This window comes from Melanotaenia boesemani, chromosome 20 (genome assembly GCF_017639745.1).
Source record: "Melanotaenia boesemani isolate fMelBoe1 chromosome 20, fMelBoe1.pri, whole genome shotgun sequence".
Lineage (NCBI taxonomy): Eukaryota > Metazoa > Chordata > Actinopteri > Atheriniformes > Melanotaeniidae > Melanotaenia > Melanotaenia boesemani.
In genome coordinates this window covers 27,909,500-27,926,310 of record NC_055701.1, presented here as the reverse complement: position 1 = coordinate 27,926,310, position 16,811 = coordinate 27,909,500, and the positions used below count along the sequence as shown (strand labels likewise).

At 40.3% G+C, this 16,811-nt stretch overlaps 1 protein-coding gene across 1 annotated transcript in view; it reads right to left on the bottom strand.

Annotated features, from left to right (window-relative positions):
* ehd4 (EH-domain containing 4) overlaps positions 1 to 16,811 on the bottom strand; it is a 51,877-nt gene that overhangs the window by 20,463 nt on the left and 14,603 nt on the right. Inside the window, exon 3 of the mRNA XM_041971340.1 lies at positions 13,022 to 13,119. Coding sequence (XP_041827274.1) covers positions 13,022 to 13,119 — 98 coding nt within the window. The remainder of the gene's footprint in view (positions 1 to 13,021; positions 13,120 to 16,811) is intronic.

The window sequence follows — 16,811 nt, the reverse complement described above, 5'->3', positions numbered from 1 at the left end:
TCCTACCAGATCTATGTTTATATCTACTGAGGTTTAGCATGTCCAGCTAGGCTAAGTGCTAACAGCTAGCTGTGAAACACAGCTCAGCGAGGTGGCTGGGATCTCACTCTGTATGCTTATTTAACGTAGAGCATAACTGAGCCCCTGCATGTGACAGCTGGTGGAGGACTCTGCTGTTGGTGATCTGAAATAACAGTTTGGATATCATCCAGCTTGGTTTTCAGTTTAGAGAATGCCGTGTTAAACGCTACCAAAAGTGATGTTTCCTGTGCTGCTAGCATTGTTGTTAGCACTTAGCGTCTCTGGACATCTTCTCCAGCTGGTGCTTTCACTTGTTTATGATGGTGTTTATGGCTGTATGAAGGCTGTCTAGGCAGCCACACATATTGAGCCTGGTCTGGTAACCTTCTTTCTTTATTTAAGTTAATTCAATACACACTTTATTTGTAATACTTGCCATTTTTTTATATTTCAGTATTATCAGCAAGTTTGGCAGGATGGTTGACGAACTGGGTACACACATTTAGTTGACTTGTTTTTGTCACCTTGTTAATTTGGTTTGGTTTCAGTTAATATGTGTTTTCCTTTGAGTTGCCAGTGTGTGTGGGAGGCCTAAGCTGATGTGGATCTCCCTTGAGGAGGCCCAATTGGACTCTTTCATTCTAGAAGAGAATAGCGGGAGAGGGGTTTAGGTTTTCTATTGTTTTGTATTACTTTATTTGTTATTCTTTATGTAGAATTATGATTATTTAGATTTCTGTTTTCCTATTAGGTTAGCCTAAATTATTGTTAAATTAAATTTGTTGTGAATGAAGTTTATCTAAGTTAGTTGGGAGATAGTTATTTTATGTTTTCCCTCTTGTGCCAAAACAGTCTAAGCCAGTATAGTTTCCCCTTGTGTGTCAGTTTGTTAGTTTTCAGTTTGTTATGTTGACATTCTGTTTATTTGACCACTTTTATGGGCCCAGAACCTTTACTTTGAAATTAGTATTTTTGTTGTTTCTTTTTCTTATAAAATAAATGTTAAAAGACTTCTTCTTTAAAAAAGAAAAAGCTCCTGTGCTCTCTTCATCCTTGGTCCCTCACAGGCTGGTTATAGAGCTCTAACGTTATGAGGAATGTTAAAAGCAAACATTTTAGTAGCTCAAAAGAGTGTGTGTTTTTTTCTTTTTTTTCGTCTTAGTTGAGCTAGAAGAAAGAGGAACCATGGACTTCCTGTAGACTATGGATTATAGTCCACAGGAAGTCAAAGTAAATTAATATTCCTTCTAGTGTTGAAGAAAAAAAAAGGTTAAAAAACGGACTTTATTCAAAGCAGAACAGCAGCAGATTGACTAGGAAGACTTTAGCAACAGATATATTGTAGAGAAAGTATCCCCCACATCTGTACTGTTTTTATCTTTTCTTTGTTGCTGGGCATTAGCATACATTCACACTGGCTTTTGTTTCTATGCAAAGTTTAAAAAAAATTTAAATGAGATTTAAAGTGACAAAAAAATGAAAAAAAAGATCCGCACCAAAATTAAATCTCACAAAGTTTAATTAAATTTGTCAGGTAGTTTTTGTGAAGCCTTGCAACCAAACAGAGAACCAACAGTTGTTGAAAATATCCAGTAGATGCCAAGTGGTTGGAAGTGAATGTCTGCTCTGAACCCTGCAGTGAAACTCCACCCTGTGACGACAGAATGACAGAAGATCATGGAGCAGAGCCCGGTGGGCAAACAGCAGCTCCACCCTGCAGACAGGCTGCAGCCAGGAGCTAAACATGCAGCTGGGATCATCATATATACTGTGCTCAGTCACAAACAGTTTCCATCATAAAAACTTCTTGCTGCACAAATTTTGAAATGATCTTCCACCCTTTTTGCAGCACATATAGAAGTATAGAGGGGAGGTTCAAGCAGTGGCCTTTCTGTGTGGAGTTTGAATGTTCTCCCCATGTATTCCAGCTTCACCCAAAGACCTGTATGTTAGCTTAACTGGTCACTCAAAGTTCTTCCCTGGAGTGAGTGTTTGTCTCTTTATGATGTCATGTCGCACAGGGACAAGCATATTTTAAATAGAAGCTGGGAGGAAATTGCTCGCAATTTGGGAGTGACTCCAAAATGGAAATGGAGGTGTGTCCGGGACAAATTTGAACGTGCACACAAAAAAAGCCACGTGCAAACGGAATGGATCTTTGCTGCTCTCTGGTTCATAGTGAAGGATGTTTTTTCATCTTCTTTACTGCCCCAAATCTTTCCATAGCTAAACCGATGATGATTCTCGTCATCGTTTTTAGACTTCAGTCCACATCTTCCTTCGCTGTTGCCTCGAGCACAGAGTCGGCATCCTTGTCGAACTGTTGCCAGACTGCTGCCTAGCAGGCCTTTGGTCATTTGACTCAAACTCTCTCTGAAGGTCTGTTCTGAGGGACTGACTGCAGCACTTGGAGGTTCCTGGCTCTATGGGGTGTCTCCGGGTAAGTGCTCCAATGACCACTGTTACTGATGTTGCCTTTACCTTCCAGGCTTTCTCCAGGTCTCGAGTCCTTGTTATTTCTCAGGTTTCTCGTGTTCCTTTTTGTCTGATATGGTCGCGAAGTGATTACAGAAGTGGGCTTGGGTCTGGAGAACCTGGGTTCAAGTCCCTGGGCTGGCAACTAAAGTAAAAACCACTGTGGGCCCCTGAGCAAGGCCCTAAACCCCCAAATGCAAATTTTTGCTGGCAGCTAGCTTTGATCACAGAAACATGGCGTCCATGTCTCCCTTACTGCTGCAGCAGTGCGTCTGATGTAATAAAGAGAGAGCGGGTTTATTAAAATGAAGAAACGTTTTCTGTCTGGAACTTAAGAAAGAAGAAGAAGAACCGACGTTTCTCTTTGTTTGTCTAAACCCATGCAGATGGTAGAACATCGTGATTCTTGGATGAGAAACTGCTCCCAAAAGACAATAAAAAACTTTTTATTCATTTATTTTAATAAATGTGTTTTTAGGCAAGACAGCAAAGGTAAGGCATGTTTTCTGACTTGTATGAACTTGAAGCATAAATCGGGCCTTCTTCTGCCTCTGGTTCGGTGAATCTTGGTAATAGCGAGATGAAACTTAACTCCCAGAGGCTGCAGGTGCAGAGGTATTAAGCTAAACAGTGAAGCTAAAAATGACAGTTTAGAGAATTTATATCCAGAAATCCGGATAATGAAGCAGTGAAGGTGCATGGATGGAAGTTATTGTGCATATTGTGAATATTTCTCTCTCCTCACCATCTAGAAGCTGTGAGATTCTACAGGCTGTGCAGAATATTAAGCAAGTTGTATTTTTGCAAGGGCTTCTCTTGTGTATGAATCTTCAATCTCCAGCAGGTGATTACGCAGCCTTTCTAGCTCAAGGTTCAGACGCTGTTCTTTATCCCTCACATGCTGCAGCTGGAAAGAGAAACACCATCATCTATGAAGATCTATTAAAAGAGTTATGAATCTTCCACTGTATTTTGTTTGTGAGAATACATGAGAAATTTGTGACAAAATAATGGTTGCAGTCTAATAATGTGGACTTTTTAGGAACATACCATTTAAGAACATTAAGAACACCATGGAAAAATGTGAATATTGAGCATGTTTGGATGTTAATATAACTGGTTTAACCAATCTATAACAAGTCATTTTAGTCTTTTTTATTTTATTAATATAAAATCTGTTGTCAAAATTATCAATAGGTTAAGCTGTCAAATTTTGTGACAAGTTACTACTCTTCTGAAATGAATATTTCAATGGAAACGTACTTGTTAATATACTGTAAATGTACTTTTGTGCCGCCAGTCAAGCCTTCTACAGGGTGTGCAGAATTATTAGGCAAGTTGTATTTTTGAGGATTAATTTTATTATAGAACAACTACTACGTTCACAATGAACACAAAAGACTCATAAATATCAAATCTGAATATTTTTGGAAGTTGGAGTGGGGCTTTTTTAGTTTTAGTATCTTAGGAGGATATCTGTGTGCAGGTGACTATTACTGAGCATAATTATTAGGCAACTTAACAAAAACCAAATATATACCCATTTCACTTATTTATTTTCACCAGGGAAACCAATATAACAACTAAAAATTTACAGATATACATTTCTGGCATCAAAAACAAATCAGTGACCAATATAACCACCTTTCTTTGCGAGGACACTCAAAAGCCTGCCATCCATAGATTCTGTCAGTGTCTTGATCTGTTCACGATCAGCAGCAACCACAGCCTCCCAGACCCTGTTCAGAGAGGTGTACTGTTTTCCCTCCCTGTAGATCTCACATTTGATGAGGGACCACAGGTTCTCTATGGGGTTAAGATCAGGTGAACAAGGAGGCCATGTCATTATTTTTTCTTCTTTTAGATCTTTTCTGGCCAGCCACGCAGTGGAGTACTTGGATGCGTGTGATGGAGCATTGTCCTGCATGAAAATCATGTTTTTCCTTGAATGATGCTGACTTCTGCCTGTACCACTGCTTGAAGAAGGTATCTTCCAGAAACTGGCAGTAGGACTGGGAGTTGAGCTTGACTCCATCCTCAACCTGAAAAGGTCCCACAAGCTCATCTTTGATGATACCAGCCCATACCAGTATCCCACCTCCACCTTGCTGGCGTCTGAGTCAGAGTGGAGCTCTCTGCCCTGTACTGATCCAGCCACGGGCCCATCCATCTGGCCCATCAAGACTCTGCTGACTTTTTACCATTTAGTTAGTAAATCCTGAACATTTCATCCTTCTTTCTCATAAATATGTGATTTTATATATACTAAGAAATATTTAAACTGTTGGTGTTTAATAAGAAAACTGCTGCTAAACCTGTTTATGTGTTTAGTGCAGGGGTCTGCAGCCTTTCCAATCCAAAGAGCCATTTTTCCCTCAGCCAGCTAAATAAAACTCCAAAGTGTCCAGAGAGACACTTGCAGCTCCAGAGTCGTGTTTGTAAACCAAAATTTACTGCATTTTCTTTACATAGCTGTAGGCCTTCTTTTAAAGGACGATTAATCACCACAATGCAATTAATCGTGATTAACTATTTTATTAGTTGCCCAGCACTAATGTGTGTGTATATACATATATACACACACTACCGTTCAAAAGTTTGGGGTCACTTTGCCATGGGATTCAATAGGGAAGTGACCCCAAACTTTTGAACGGTAGTATATATATATATATATATACATATACATATATATATATATATGTATAAATATGTATCCAAAATCCTGTCTGGACCTTTCTGATGACATAACATGTTAAGTGACTAGAACATTATTGCAGAACACCTCAACAAAACACATTAGTAGTCCCAGTTTGTAACATTTGGCAGAAGATTTCTTTGATTATTCCTCACCATCCTCCTTCCATATCAGTACCAAACCACATACTACTCCTTCACCAAGTTTAACATCTAAATAAGAAGTGGTTGTGATGTGTGTTAAACTGCTGCTTGTTTTAAATCTGTTGAAGAACACACATGTTCAGCTAGCTGAGTCCAAACAAAGCTGCTAAATGTGCCTGAATCATCTGAAACATTCCTGAACAGCAGCGATGACCTCACTGAACCGTCAGCATCTGCATGGAGGAGTTTTATCGGTCAGCCATGCTGCCTCAGCCTGCATTTCAGTTGAATAACGTTCTCAGGAGGAATTTTCCCTCAGCTGAGCAGATCTAATCGCTTCCAGATGGAAGGAGGGCCTGTACTTCCTGTGGTCCTCTGTCCCTCCCTCTAATCCTCCCTCCATCCATCCATTCTTTCTTCTACCCGCCCAGCTGAGGCGTTTCACTGATGTCATCATTTCTCCCAGCTTAGTGCAGAGGCAACAGGGACACAGTTCAGCAAGATCCCTGAACATTTCATCAAGTCTTCACACCCCGGAAAAAAGGGCAGTTTCCTAAGAGGAGTTCAGGTTCAGTGTAAAATATTACAAACCAAAACATACTAGACTGAAAGGAGGGTAACCTGGCAGCTGGGTGTCTGCCCTACACTTCGTCAGGTACACCTGTTTACCCGCTGTTAACACAAACACCTAACCAGCCAATCACATGGTAGTACGCTAATCACATCTAGTCATGCAGTCTTGATGAAGACGATTTACTGAAGTTCAAACTGAGCATACGAATGAGGAAGACAGGAAGAGCCCAAGCGAGATGGTAGCATAGTGCAAAAGCTCCTGCCAACTGCGCACATAATTTAACCCCAAACTTTTCCAAACAGGACCATCTGAAACAGGCTATGCCAAGACCCCCAGTAGAAATGGAGTGTGTCATCTTTACAATAGCTTGCAAAACAAGTTCACGGAGAGCGAAGACAACACCGCCGGCCGAGACCGAAACTAGTAACATGGCTAATGTAGCTGACATGCTAGCAGAGCTAAAAGCACAACATACTGAGTTTGGCACAAAGTTGGACGGAATCAATAGCTGAACGGGTGAGCTGACAAACTCCATCTCAGAGGTGGAGAACAATCTGGGTGAAATGAAAAGTGTAGTGACGGCGAATGACAAACATATTGAGGCCGAAGCCCGGATAGTCGTCACAGAGGAAATGCTCGACAGAATCGAGACCACGCTGGCTGCAGCGACAAACTGTCAGAGGTTTTTTGTGATGTCGATAACACGGTTTCTCATACATGAAAAGGGGTGAGTTCACCTGGGTTAACATTAACCTGTGTGAGTTGAAATAGGCCCATATGGTTGACCTGGTCCCAACCTATGCTAACTTGCTCCAAGTCAGAGGGAGACATTAATATCAGCAGGTGCATACTGTTTAATACAGTTTGCTTTTTGTTTTTTTTTTTTGTTTTTTTGACTATTTACAGCATCTATCTGCCATTTTGTTTTAGATAATGCATTCCTAGTATTGGGACAAGCTGAGGAGTAAGTAATTGTTGGGATGTGAGCAGTAGGTGCTTGAGTCCTTTTGATTTTTTAAACCTTTTAATAATCTGTCTTAAGTTGAGTTTTACATAATGCTGCTCTAGATTTGAAGGACATATTTTCTTGTTCAACCTGCACACTAATTATAAGAACATCACTTAAGGGGGGGACTAAGGCTAATCTTCCCCTGCCTATTCCTCCATGCTAGATATGTGCTGTTGTTGGTTAACTGTCACAAGCCCAACATGGTCAACTTGAGGGTATTACCTGTTTTGATGGGATTGCCTAGTCGAGGGGGATAGAGGGGGCCCCTCACACTCTACGGGCTTTTTTTTTTTTTTTTTTTTTCTTTTACCTGGTGGTTGGTTTCTTACCTGTTTTTTCAATTATGTTGTAACATGGTCAAATGTAACAAGAAAACCTCAGTATACCTGATATACTTAACGTAACATCATTTAATGTCAGAGGTCTTGGCCATCCAATTAAGCGGAAAAGAGCTCTCACTTTCCTGAAAAAGTAGCCATGGCTTTCTTACAGGAAACTCATCTGTCCAACAAGAGGCACAAAAAACTCAAAAGGGACTGAGTTAGACAAGTCTATTTTTCCAGCTTCACTATCAAGAAATGGGGCACAGCAATCCTTATCCATAAAAGTTTGCCTTTCATATTTTGGGAACAGTACACTTGATTCAGAGAGCAGGCTTGTACCAATCTGCAGGATGCTATATGGGCTAGAACTAATGCTGCTTAATGTCTATGCACCAAATGACAGCAATATCAAGAATTTGGTAATAAGCCTTGCAGACTCCTAGCCTATCAACTTAAAAAAGAACAAGTGGATAGACAATGCAATAAAATGCACACGAAACACAATGGGGTAACTGAAATATGACGCAATAAAGTCCTCATTTCTTGATTTTTATGCACAACTTCATCTGTCAGAAAACCCCTCAGAAAAATCTATACGTTTTTGGAAAGGATGTCCTTATCTTCTGTCATTAAAAGATAAAAAAGAACAGCTAAGTGCTCCGTTCACCCTGATGAGGTGCTACAAGCAATTAAGTCAATCCCCTCCAGAAAAACTCCAGGTTTGGATGGATACTGTAGAATTCTATGAGGTCTTTTGGCCACAAATTGAGCCAATTTTTATGCCAACACTTAAAGATTTCTTTGAAAAAGGACTCCTTCCAGAGTATATGAACAGTAATAATAGCAATAATACACAAAAACGATAAAAAATGCTACTAAATGTGCCTCATTTCGACCAGTTTAATTACTTCAGATCTGTTTGGTGTTCTGGAAAAAGTTCATCTTGGTAAAAAAAAATGCATTGGTTAGATCAGAGCTACGTAGAGCAATCTGCAAGCCCAAATATGAAATGAAAAATTCCACCTGTCCAAGAGCTGTCGACACGGAAGTCAGCTGACTCCATTCTTATTTAATCTGACAATTGAACCACTCGCTGTAACAATATAGACATATGAAGAGATTAATAGTATTGATATTGGGGAAAAAATAAAATAAATAAATAAAAATTTCATTATATGCTGACGATATCATTTTATACCTAACTGGCCCTGAGAGGTCAATGTCAGCAGTCTTATGGGCTCGAGACACGGGAGGCGGCGTCGCTCCTTCTCCATTAATGTCCTAGGGAACTTGCGCAACCTCGAGACAGGCGACCTTCGTACATAAAAAATTCATGTAGATGTGCACACGAGGGCTGGCAACATGACACAATGAAGTTATAAAATGTTACATTTTTGTCGCTGTCAGGAGTAGCTCAGGAGTATGATTTAACCATCAAAGCCTACCTGAGTTGCCCCAGCATGAAAAGTGCTTTATAAATAAAGTTTGAGTTTGAGTTTTGTTGCTGACTATGTCCATCCCTTTATGACCACAGTGGAGCATCTTCTGATGCTACTTCCAGCAGGATAATGCACCATGTCAAAAAGCTCAGATCATCTCCACCTGCTTTCTAGAACATGACTATGAGTTCACTGGACTCCAACGGCCTCCACAGCCACCAGATCTCAGTCCAGTAGAGCAGCTTTGGGATGTGGTGGAACGGGAGATTCTCATCATGGATGCAGTCAACAAACCTGCAGCAACTGTGTGATGATGTCATGTCAATATGGAGAAAACCTCTGAGGAAGGTTTCCAGTGCCTGCTTCCATCTATCACACCAAGAATTAAAAAGGTCCGACTCAGTACTAGAAGGTGGATGGTGGGTTTATAAGTGGGTGTGATGTACAGAATAATGGACAAGTGTATGGTATTTTTACAGGTTTCACTTTGTTTTTCACTTGAAATTTTTTGCAATATTTTATCAAAAATGAGGAAGAAGGTTATTTGGGGGAGATTGTTTTGTTCTTCTTTCATTTTTGATACCAAGTAAATCTTTCTTCAGTCCATGTTTTTAACAGGGAAGGTGTTAACACTCATTTCCTCTCAGTTTTGTTACAAGATTGACTCATTCAGGGCAGAACAGATTCTGTTTCTTCTGGTCAAAAATATTTTCACTGGGGTCTTTCCCCTTTTAATATATTTATACAAAACCCTTTCATAAAGTTTTGATTCCAACAATATTTAAACATCTGTTTGAAGTCATATCCCTGTTAGATTTTACATAAGAAATAGATTTTTTTTTAAATCTGGAAATGAAACACATTATTTTACTTGACTAGTAAACAACCTCAATTCCAAATGGGACACTGTGCAAAAAGCAAATAAAAACAGATTGCAATGATTTTCAAATCTCTCAAATATGTTAATATTTTTTCCAACATTTCCACAATTTTACCTTGAGGAACATTTTCTGAAATTGTTCCACAGTTTTAGATCCAGTTTGTCTCAGATTGGTGAAGCTCTGTCCATCTTTCCATCTGAGAGACTGAAATGCTCCTTTTATACCCAGTCATGTTACTGACCTGTTGCCAGGTAACTTGATTAATTAAATGCTCCTCCAGGTGTTTCTGGTTTGTACCAGTTACTTTTCCAGCCTTTTTTTGCTCCTGTTCCAACTTTTTCCAGACATGTTGGTGCATCAGATTCACTATCAGCTCATGTTTCCATGAAATTATAAAATGTCTCAGTTTCATCATCTGATATGTTTATCTTCTACTGGGAATAAAATATGGCTTGATGAGATTTGTCTGCATGTTGTTTGCATGTTACACCATATCTCGACTCTTTATGGAGTTGGAGTTGTACTAACTGACACGACATGCTTGTAACAGCAGATTGAAATGAATTGTGAAACATGCCTGAGAGTCAGCTGCTGCATCAACGTCTCTGGTTTCAGATCTGCATTTTTTAAACTCTGCGGTCACAAATCGGCAGCTCTGATTCATCAGAGGAAACAGATGAGAGGACAAAGCAGAGCGGGCCTAAAAAGAGGGATGAAGAACTTCACACTGAACATTTTATCGTCTCCAAGGCAACCGTTCATAAAGTTAATGTCAGTGGTTTGTCAGGTGTTTCAGGTAACTTCCTTCCAAACTGGACTCAAGACCAAATCTCACTGCAAAATATTCTAACCAACTCTTATAATCTTAGATTCAGTCAAAAATTCGTTTTAATCTTGTTTAGAGAGTGGTATACCTGGTAAAAACAGAATTATTAATAATGTAATTTATTTCTTACTTATTTACTAAATCCAAAACTTGGTTAGTTCACGCTTCAAAGCCTGGCCCAAGGAAAATGGGGAGAAAGTCTGTTTCTTTTAATTTTTGGACCTGGAAAAGTGAAAAAATATTTACAAAAATAATTTTTGTATATTTATCACTTATTACGTCAAAATTATATGATATGTCAAAGGGCCGGTTGTTCAAACTCACTGCGATCAGATTTCGGTTATCGGTAGAATCAAATCTTAAAAATGGGTTGTTCAAAAGGGAAATCTGGATTCCAACATCGACTTGGATCACATAATCCAATCCTGGTAGTTATCCGGGTAAAACCCTTGTTCAAAACTTTTGAGTAGAATCTGGATAACTTTGATCCAAAAAAACAGGATTATCCTGATCCCAACAGAGGGCAGGTGGATTTTTCAGGAAGAAACAGCTGATCAAATAATAGAACTTTTTATTTGGTGCACATGCTTATACTTGTATTTTGCACCTGACTTGTTTAACCAATCCAGTGATAAAGTGGTTAAATAGGCGGATAGGCTACCTATTAAGCCTTTCAGCAGAGTAAAGCAAAAATAAAAACATGACATTATCATGTCCCAATGAAATAACCCCCAAACAAATCCAAAAATAAATGCAAATAAAATATTCAATTTTTCTATTATTCATCACTGCATAATCACAAAAGACCCTGTCAAAAAAGACATTTCTAATGATTACATTCCTCACTAAATGTACCATCCATCCCTCATTCTTACAGAATGCCACAGGTTGGTCTGGTACCTCCACATGAGGCTCAGGTGTGTCATTAACATTGTCATAGAGAGGACAGTCCACCTGGTCGCAATATTATGCAGGACAATACATGCAAGAATGATGTTACATGGTCCCTGTGGTTCCACCCGCAAGTAGTTAAGGCATGCACACGTCTCCTCAGAACTCCATTTAAACGCTCGATTGCACATCTCGTTCTGCTATGAGCAGCGTTGAAGCACGCCTGGGCTGGTGTGGCCACGGCAAGAAAGGGCATCATCAGCCATGGTAGGAATGGATCGGCGCTGTCCCCTAATATGATGCCACCCCGGCCATTTCAGCACACAGTTTGTAATGATGAGGTCAGCGTCGCCCACAAGCTGGATGTTGATGCTGTGCCTCCCCTCCTCAGATGAGGAACCCTGAACAGTCTTTAGTCTGGTAACACGTGGACATGGAGCCCTTTTTTCTTCAAGATGTTTTCACACTATCCACAATGTAGCTTGGTAGGACATGTACTTGTTTTATATGTGTTGTGGCTCAGAAGAGGTGTCATAGGTAGAAGTGGATGTTTATGGTTTCTGTGTGTTGTCTCACAATAAAAATCACTTCACGTGACCCCATACCGGCTCTTCTACCTGTTGTTCTTCACATAGCCGGAAGCCCACATTGAGTTACATGCTGGAAATCTGGATTTGGTGATCCTGAAAAACAGGATTCTGGATCAGGGTGATCCAATCTTATTTTGCTTTGAGTTTTAGTTTATTTGAGTTTTTACCATAAAGTGATGCAGAAGGTCTTAGAAACTGCATGTATCAAATAATACCTACAGCATTGAAGTGTTAAGTTAAATGATCTCACAGAGATGCTGTTTGAGATCTTTTTGTACCGTTCACTCGCAGTTTTAGCTGGAAAACTTGTTTCAAGAACTCCTGGCACCAGTTCACACTTTCTGCAAAGACATGCTGTCTTAATACAGGAAAAAAAACATTTAACTTGAGAATATTCAGACGATAATCCAGCAAAATTATCTGCCAGTGCAGAAAGATGAATAATCATCTTTCTGCACTGGCAGATAATTTTGGGTAAGGTTTCCTGAAATAAGATATATCCAGACCCAAGTGAAAACAAGTGGTGAAAGACTGATTCCTGTCAATGCTTCTTTCAGTGTTTCTGTCTCACTTTGTGAGAAAAGATCTGAAAACCAGAGAAACTAAACAAGAATTCAAGAACTCATAGTTCAATACTGCACACAGTATGGTTGGTGGCTCAGGTGGAGAGCAGGTTGTCCACTAAGTGGCAAGTTGATGGTTTGACCCCTGCTTCAATCTGGCACTCAGCATGACATCTCAACCAACTGGCCTCCATTCAGGTGGTCAGGTTGCTGCTCCTGATGGACAAGTATCTTCCCACCACCAGTGTGTAAATGAATCATGGATTCCATGTAAAATGTTTTAGGTGCCTTGAACCTTATCTAATCCATTACTACTGTTGCATTTGGTGTAAATGCTTTCTCTACTTTTTATGCAAAATAATAAAAAAAATTAAATAATAAAAATCCTCTTGTTTAGCTTATCTGGTTTTCAGATATTCAGATAGTGTTTTTTTCTGATGTTAAAATAGCTCATTTTTGCAGTGCTGCAACCTTTTCCAACGTGCTCATGTGAGTTCATAGCTGCAGCTCCTGCTGGTAGCTGGTTTCATCCAGCTGACACCATGGTTTACTGACCCAACAAATGGTAATTTTAGTCAGGAAGCAACACACCTCTGCTGATTCTTTGTTTCTCTCCAGACAGGATACCAGGAGTGTCGATGATGCTGATGCTCTGAAGAACCTGATTGGGCATCTGAGAGCAGATGAACCTGAACACACATGAAGAAAAGAGTCCAAATCAACCCGTCTTACAATTACACATTGAGAGGACGACACTGACAGAACTCCCATCACAGCTGGAAAACATGCAGGAAAAACATAATTTCTATTGGTTTATCTAATTATTGATCCAGTTTAACCGTATAAAGTTGTTATCTGAATGATGCTGAAAGCTGAGTAAAGAGCTGAGAAAAATTAAATGTTTTTATAACCACACCTGCAGAGCAAGACACCGAACCCCTACTTGCTCCTGATGGGTTGTGGTTGAGCGCCCTACATGGCAGCTTCCGCCATCAGTGTGTGAATGTGTGTGAATGTGACATATATGTAAAGCGCTTTGGATAAAAGCACTATATAAGTGCAGATCATTTTACCATTTACACCCTCCCTCTGATGAAGAGGGAAGACTACTGAAACATGTCAGGTAGGCTTATGATAAAATTAAGTGTCTGATAACATAAGAACTAAATCAGCCAATGTGGACGTTTGGTAAAAATAAACAACATAATGATGTTGATCTGGGCTTTTTCTGCAGTTACAGGACCTGGACAGCTTGCAGTCATTGATGGACCATGAACTCCTCTGGATTTCAAAGTACTGTAGAGTCAGATGTGAGTCCATCTGTCCAACAGCTAAAGCTTGGCTGAAACTGTCTCATGCAGCAGGACAATGATCCCAAACACAGCAGCAGATCTACAACAGAACGGCTGAAAAAGAAAACAAGGTGTTGACATGATCCAGTCAAAGTTCAGACCTCAACGTTGAAAAGTAGAGTGGACCAGAATTCCTGCACAACCATGAGAGAGACTGATAACATCATCCAGAAAACAGTTGCTTCAGCTGGTGGCTGTTTTGTTTTCTGATCATTTTAGCAGATATCTGTCGGACTGTGTTGATGTATGTTGGCTCCTACCAGAAAGGTAAAGGGAGCGAAAGGACGATAATAACTGGCCCTCACTAGGCCGGACTCTGAGACTGGCAGCAGGGAAAAAACAAATCCACAGAGCTGACACGTGGTGACGCACACACACTTCCCCCTGGAAACAATAAGTTATTGTGGAGCGTTTCTACACTCGACCAGGACAAGATGGAATTCCTGGTTTAAGGAGCGCCTCAGGTACACGGAGAGTCGCCTGTCCTTCCACTTCCTGGCTGTCCAGGGGAAATGTGTTTGGACTCGGGTTAGTTTGGAGCTAAATTTAACCTGATGTGTCTGAAATCTGGCAGCTCTGAGTGTCTGGGTGTGTGTGTTTATATGTCAGTGTGGGGCATCAAGAGTCACTTCCCATGTTGGAGAAGATTTGAGGAAAGCAGCGACAGGAGGTGTGACCAGGATTTCTAAATGTGCTCAGACTAAATTTGCTACAAAAGGATAAAGGTCACCGTTCGGACCAACAACACATCATACACGTGGGTTTTTAATATTTCTTTCTGTCAGAGACCCACTGTTGGAAGAATGAAGTCCATGTCCGATTCCTGAAACATCCCGATTAGTTTGTTTTTCATGATCTTCTAGAACAGATGACCTTCCTCCATCGGGAACCTGGATGTTCTGGATGCCTCAGCAGTTTCTGGCCCACAGAGGATTCTCCAGAGTATGCTTTTAAGCAGGTTGATTCTCCATTTCATGTTTGGAAGCAGCTCAGCTGATGCTGCAGCATCACCCAGCTGCTCACATCTGAGGAATACCTTAAAACATCAAAACAAATGGGAGAGGAAATAAGCGCAAGTTTCCTGGATTTAGATGCAGGAATGTTGTAAATCCCTGTCAGTCCTTCTGAATCTGGCTCTTGGGTGTGTGTGTGTGTGTGTGAACATAATCTAATAAATGTTTATATCAGACTGTAAATATATGGAATTATTCCTAATAGTTCCATTTATGGATCATGGATTTAGAGGACGAGGTGTCTGCTTTAATTTTTCCCACATATCTTTAGCCTCATAGCTTAATCGGCAAAGTCATATTTTAAGGTTTTATCAGTACAGTCAGACAGATATAACAAGTTCTTGTAGGCAGACCAGTGAATCCACCATAAAACTACTGGAATCATCATATATGTCCAGTAGTTTGATGTAGGTCCCTGGGTAGTCAGTGTTGTTAATGGAGTCATCACCCGGAAATTGTACTTTTTCAAGTTAAAACGTGTATTGGTGTTGGACTGGAGTGTTAACTTCCCTGAAAGCCTTTCTTTTGAAGACAGTCGAGTTTTTCCATCTGGGACCTTTGTTCACAGCAGAACTGCCAACAAGGTAAACACTCGCAAACGCGTGATTTTAAATTGCTGCTTGGATTTCGTCATCACAGGAGGCTATTTGAATAAGCCAGCCCCTCTTCCACTCCTGAAATCACCAGCTCAGCCTTCCGCAGTTGTCATAGCAACACGTTGTGTGACGATGTCGAATTGGAGCTCCCATGTCATTTGCTCAGTTGTCAGTTGCCAAAACCAACATCAACGTGTTTTAGTCTCCCTGTAGCAGCGGCCCAAACTACCAGAGACAAATGGATTAAATTCATTAAGGTAATAATGTACCTGCATCTCTGCTTGCCGCGCTCTGTTTGCGCCTGAATGGCGAATTTTAGGCAAAGATGGCATCCACCTTGTGGTTGGAAAGAGGGGCAATTCCAACTTTGCGCGCCTCACCATTAATGCAATCGGTAAGTGTCGCTACTGATATAAAGTTATGTTTTACTGTGTCTGAGACGTGAGTTAAGCTGACCCAGCTAATGCTAATGCTAACACTAATGCTAAGGGACGAACCCCTTGCAATGTACAATTAAGCCCCATGTTTTCTTTTTTATAAGTGGGGTGAAGTGCTCTGCCACGTAAATCTTTGTAAATGACTTATTTCTTATTTTTCATGCCTGCTACCACAGCACAAAGTGACGTTTTACTACCTCTTCATTTCCTATACCATCGGATTTTATGAGCGAACCAGAACGCAAACTTTTTATTTCTCTGACATTTTCATGTCATGTATGTAAAACAAGAGTCATTTCATTGTTATGCTGACAACATCCAAATTTATCTGCCTTTAAAATCTGCTGGAGATCGATGCATTGAAAATCTACAGAATTGCTTTTGGGATGGTAAAACGTGAATGAATTTCCTCTGTATAAATGAAAATAAAACACAGGACATTAGTGTTGGGAAAACTGACCTGCCTGCAGGATGCAACAGTGCTGTTGGCTCTCTGGACTCTTTTACTTTTATTAAAAATCTTGGGACTGTCTTTGATTTTAACCTTAAATTTGACAGGTAGGTCAGGGCAGTTGTTATCATTTGAGGCTAATTAGTAAGCCTTATCTTCCTTGTGATACCCTAGAAAGGTCTTTCGTGCTTTTATCTTTTCTAGACTGGACTACTGCAACTCCCTTTATTCTGGGATTGACCAGTCTCTCCTCCGCCGTCTACAGCTGACCCAGAACTCAACTTAACGGGGACCAGACGGTGGGAGCACATTGCTCCAGTACTGCCCTCCCTTCACTGGCTGCCTCTATTTTAGAATTTCTTTTAAACTTTTACTTTTGACTTTTAAATGTTAAAAATGGTCTGGCACCTCCCCATCTTTCTGAGCTTCTGCACTATCATCGTCCTTGTAGAGCTCTGAGATCGGAAGAACAAATGCGGTTAGTCCCCAGGACTTGACTCGTGACTCGGGGAGATAGAGCTTTTTCCTCAGT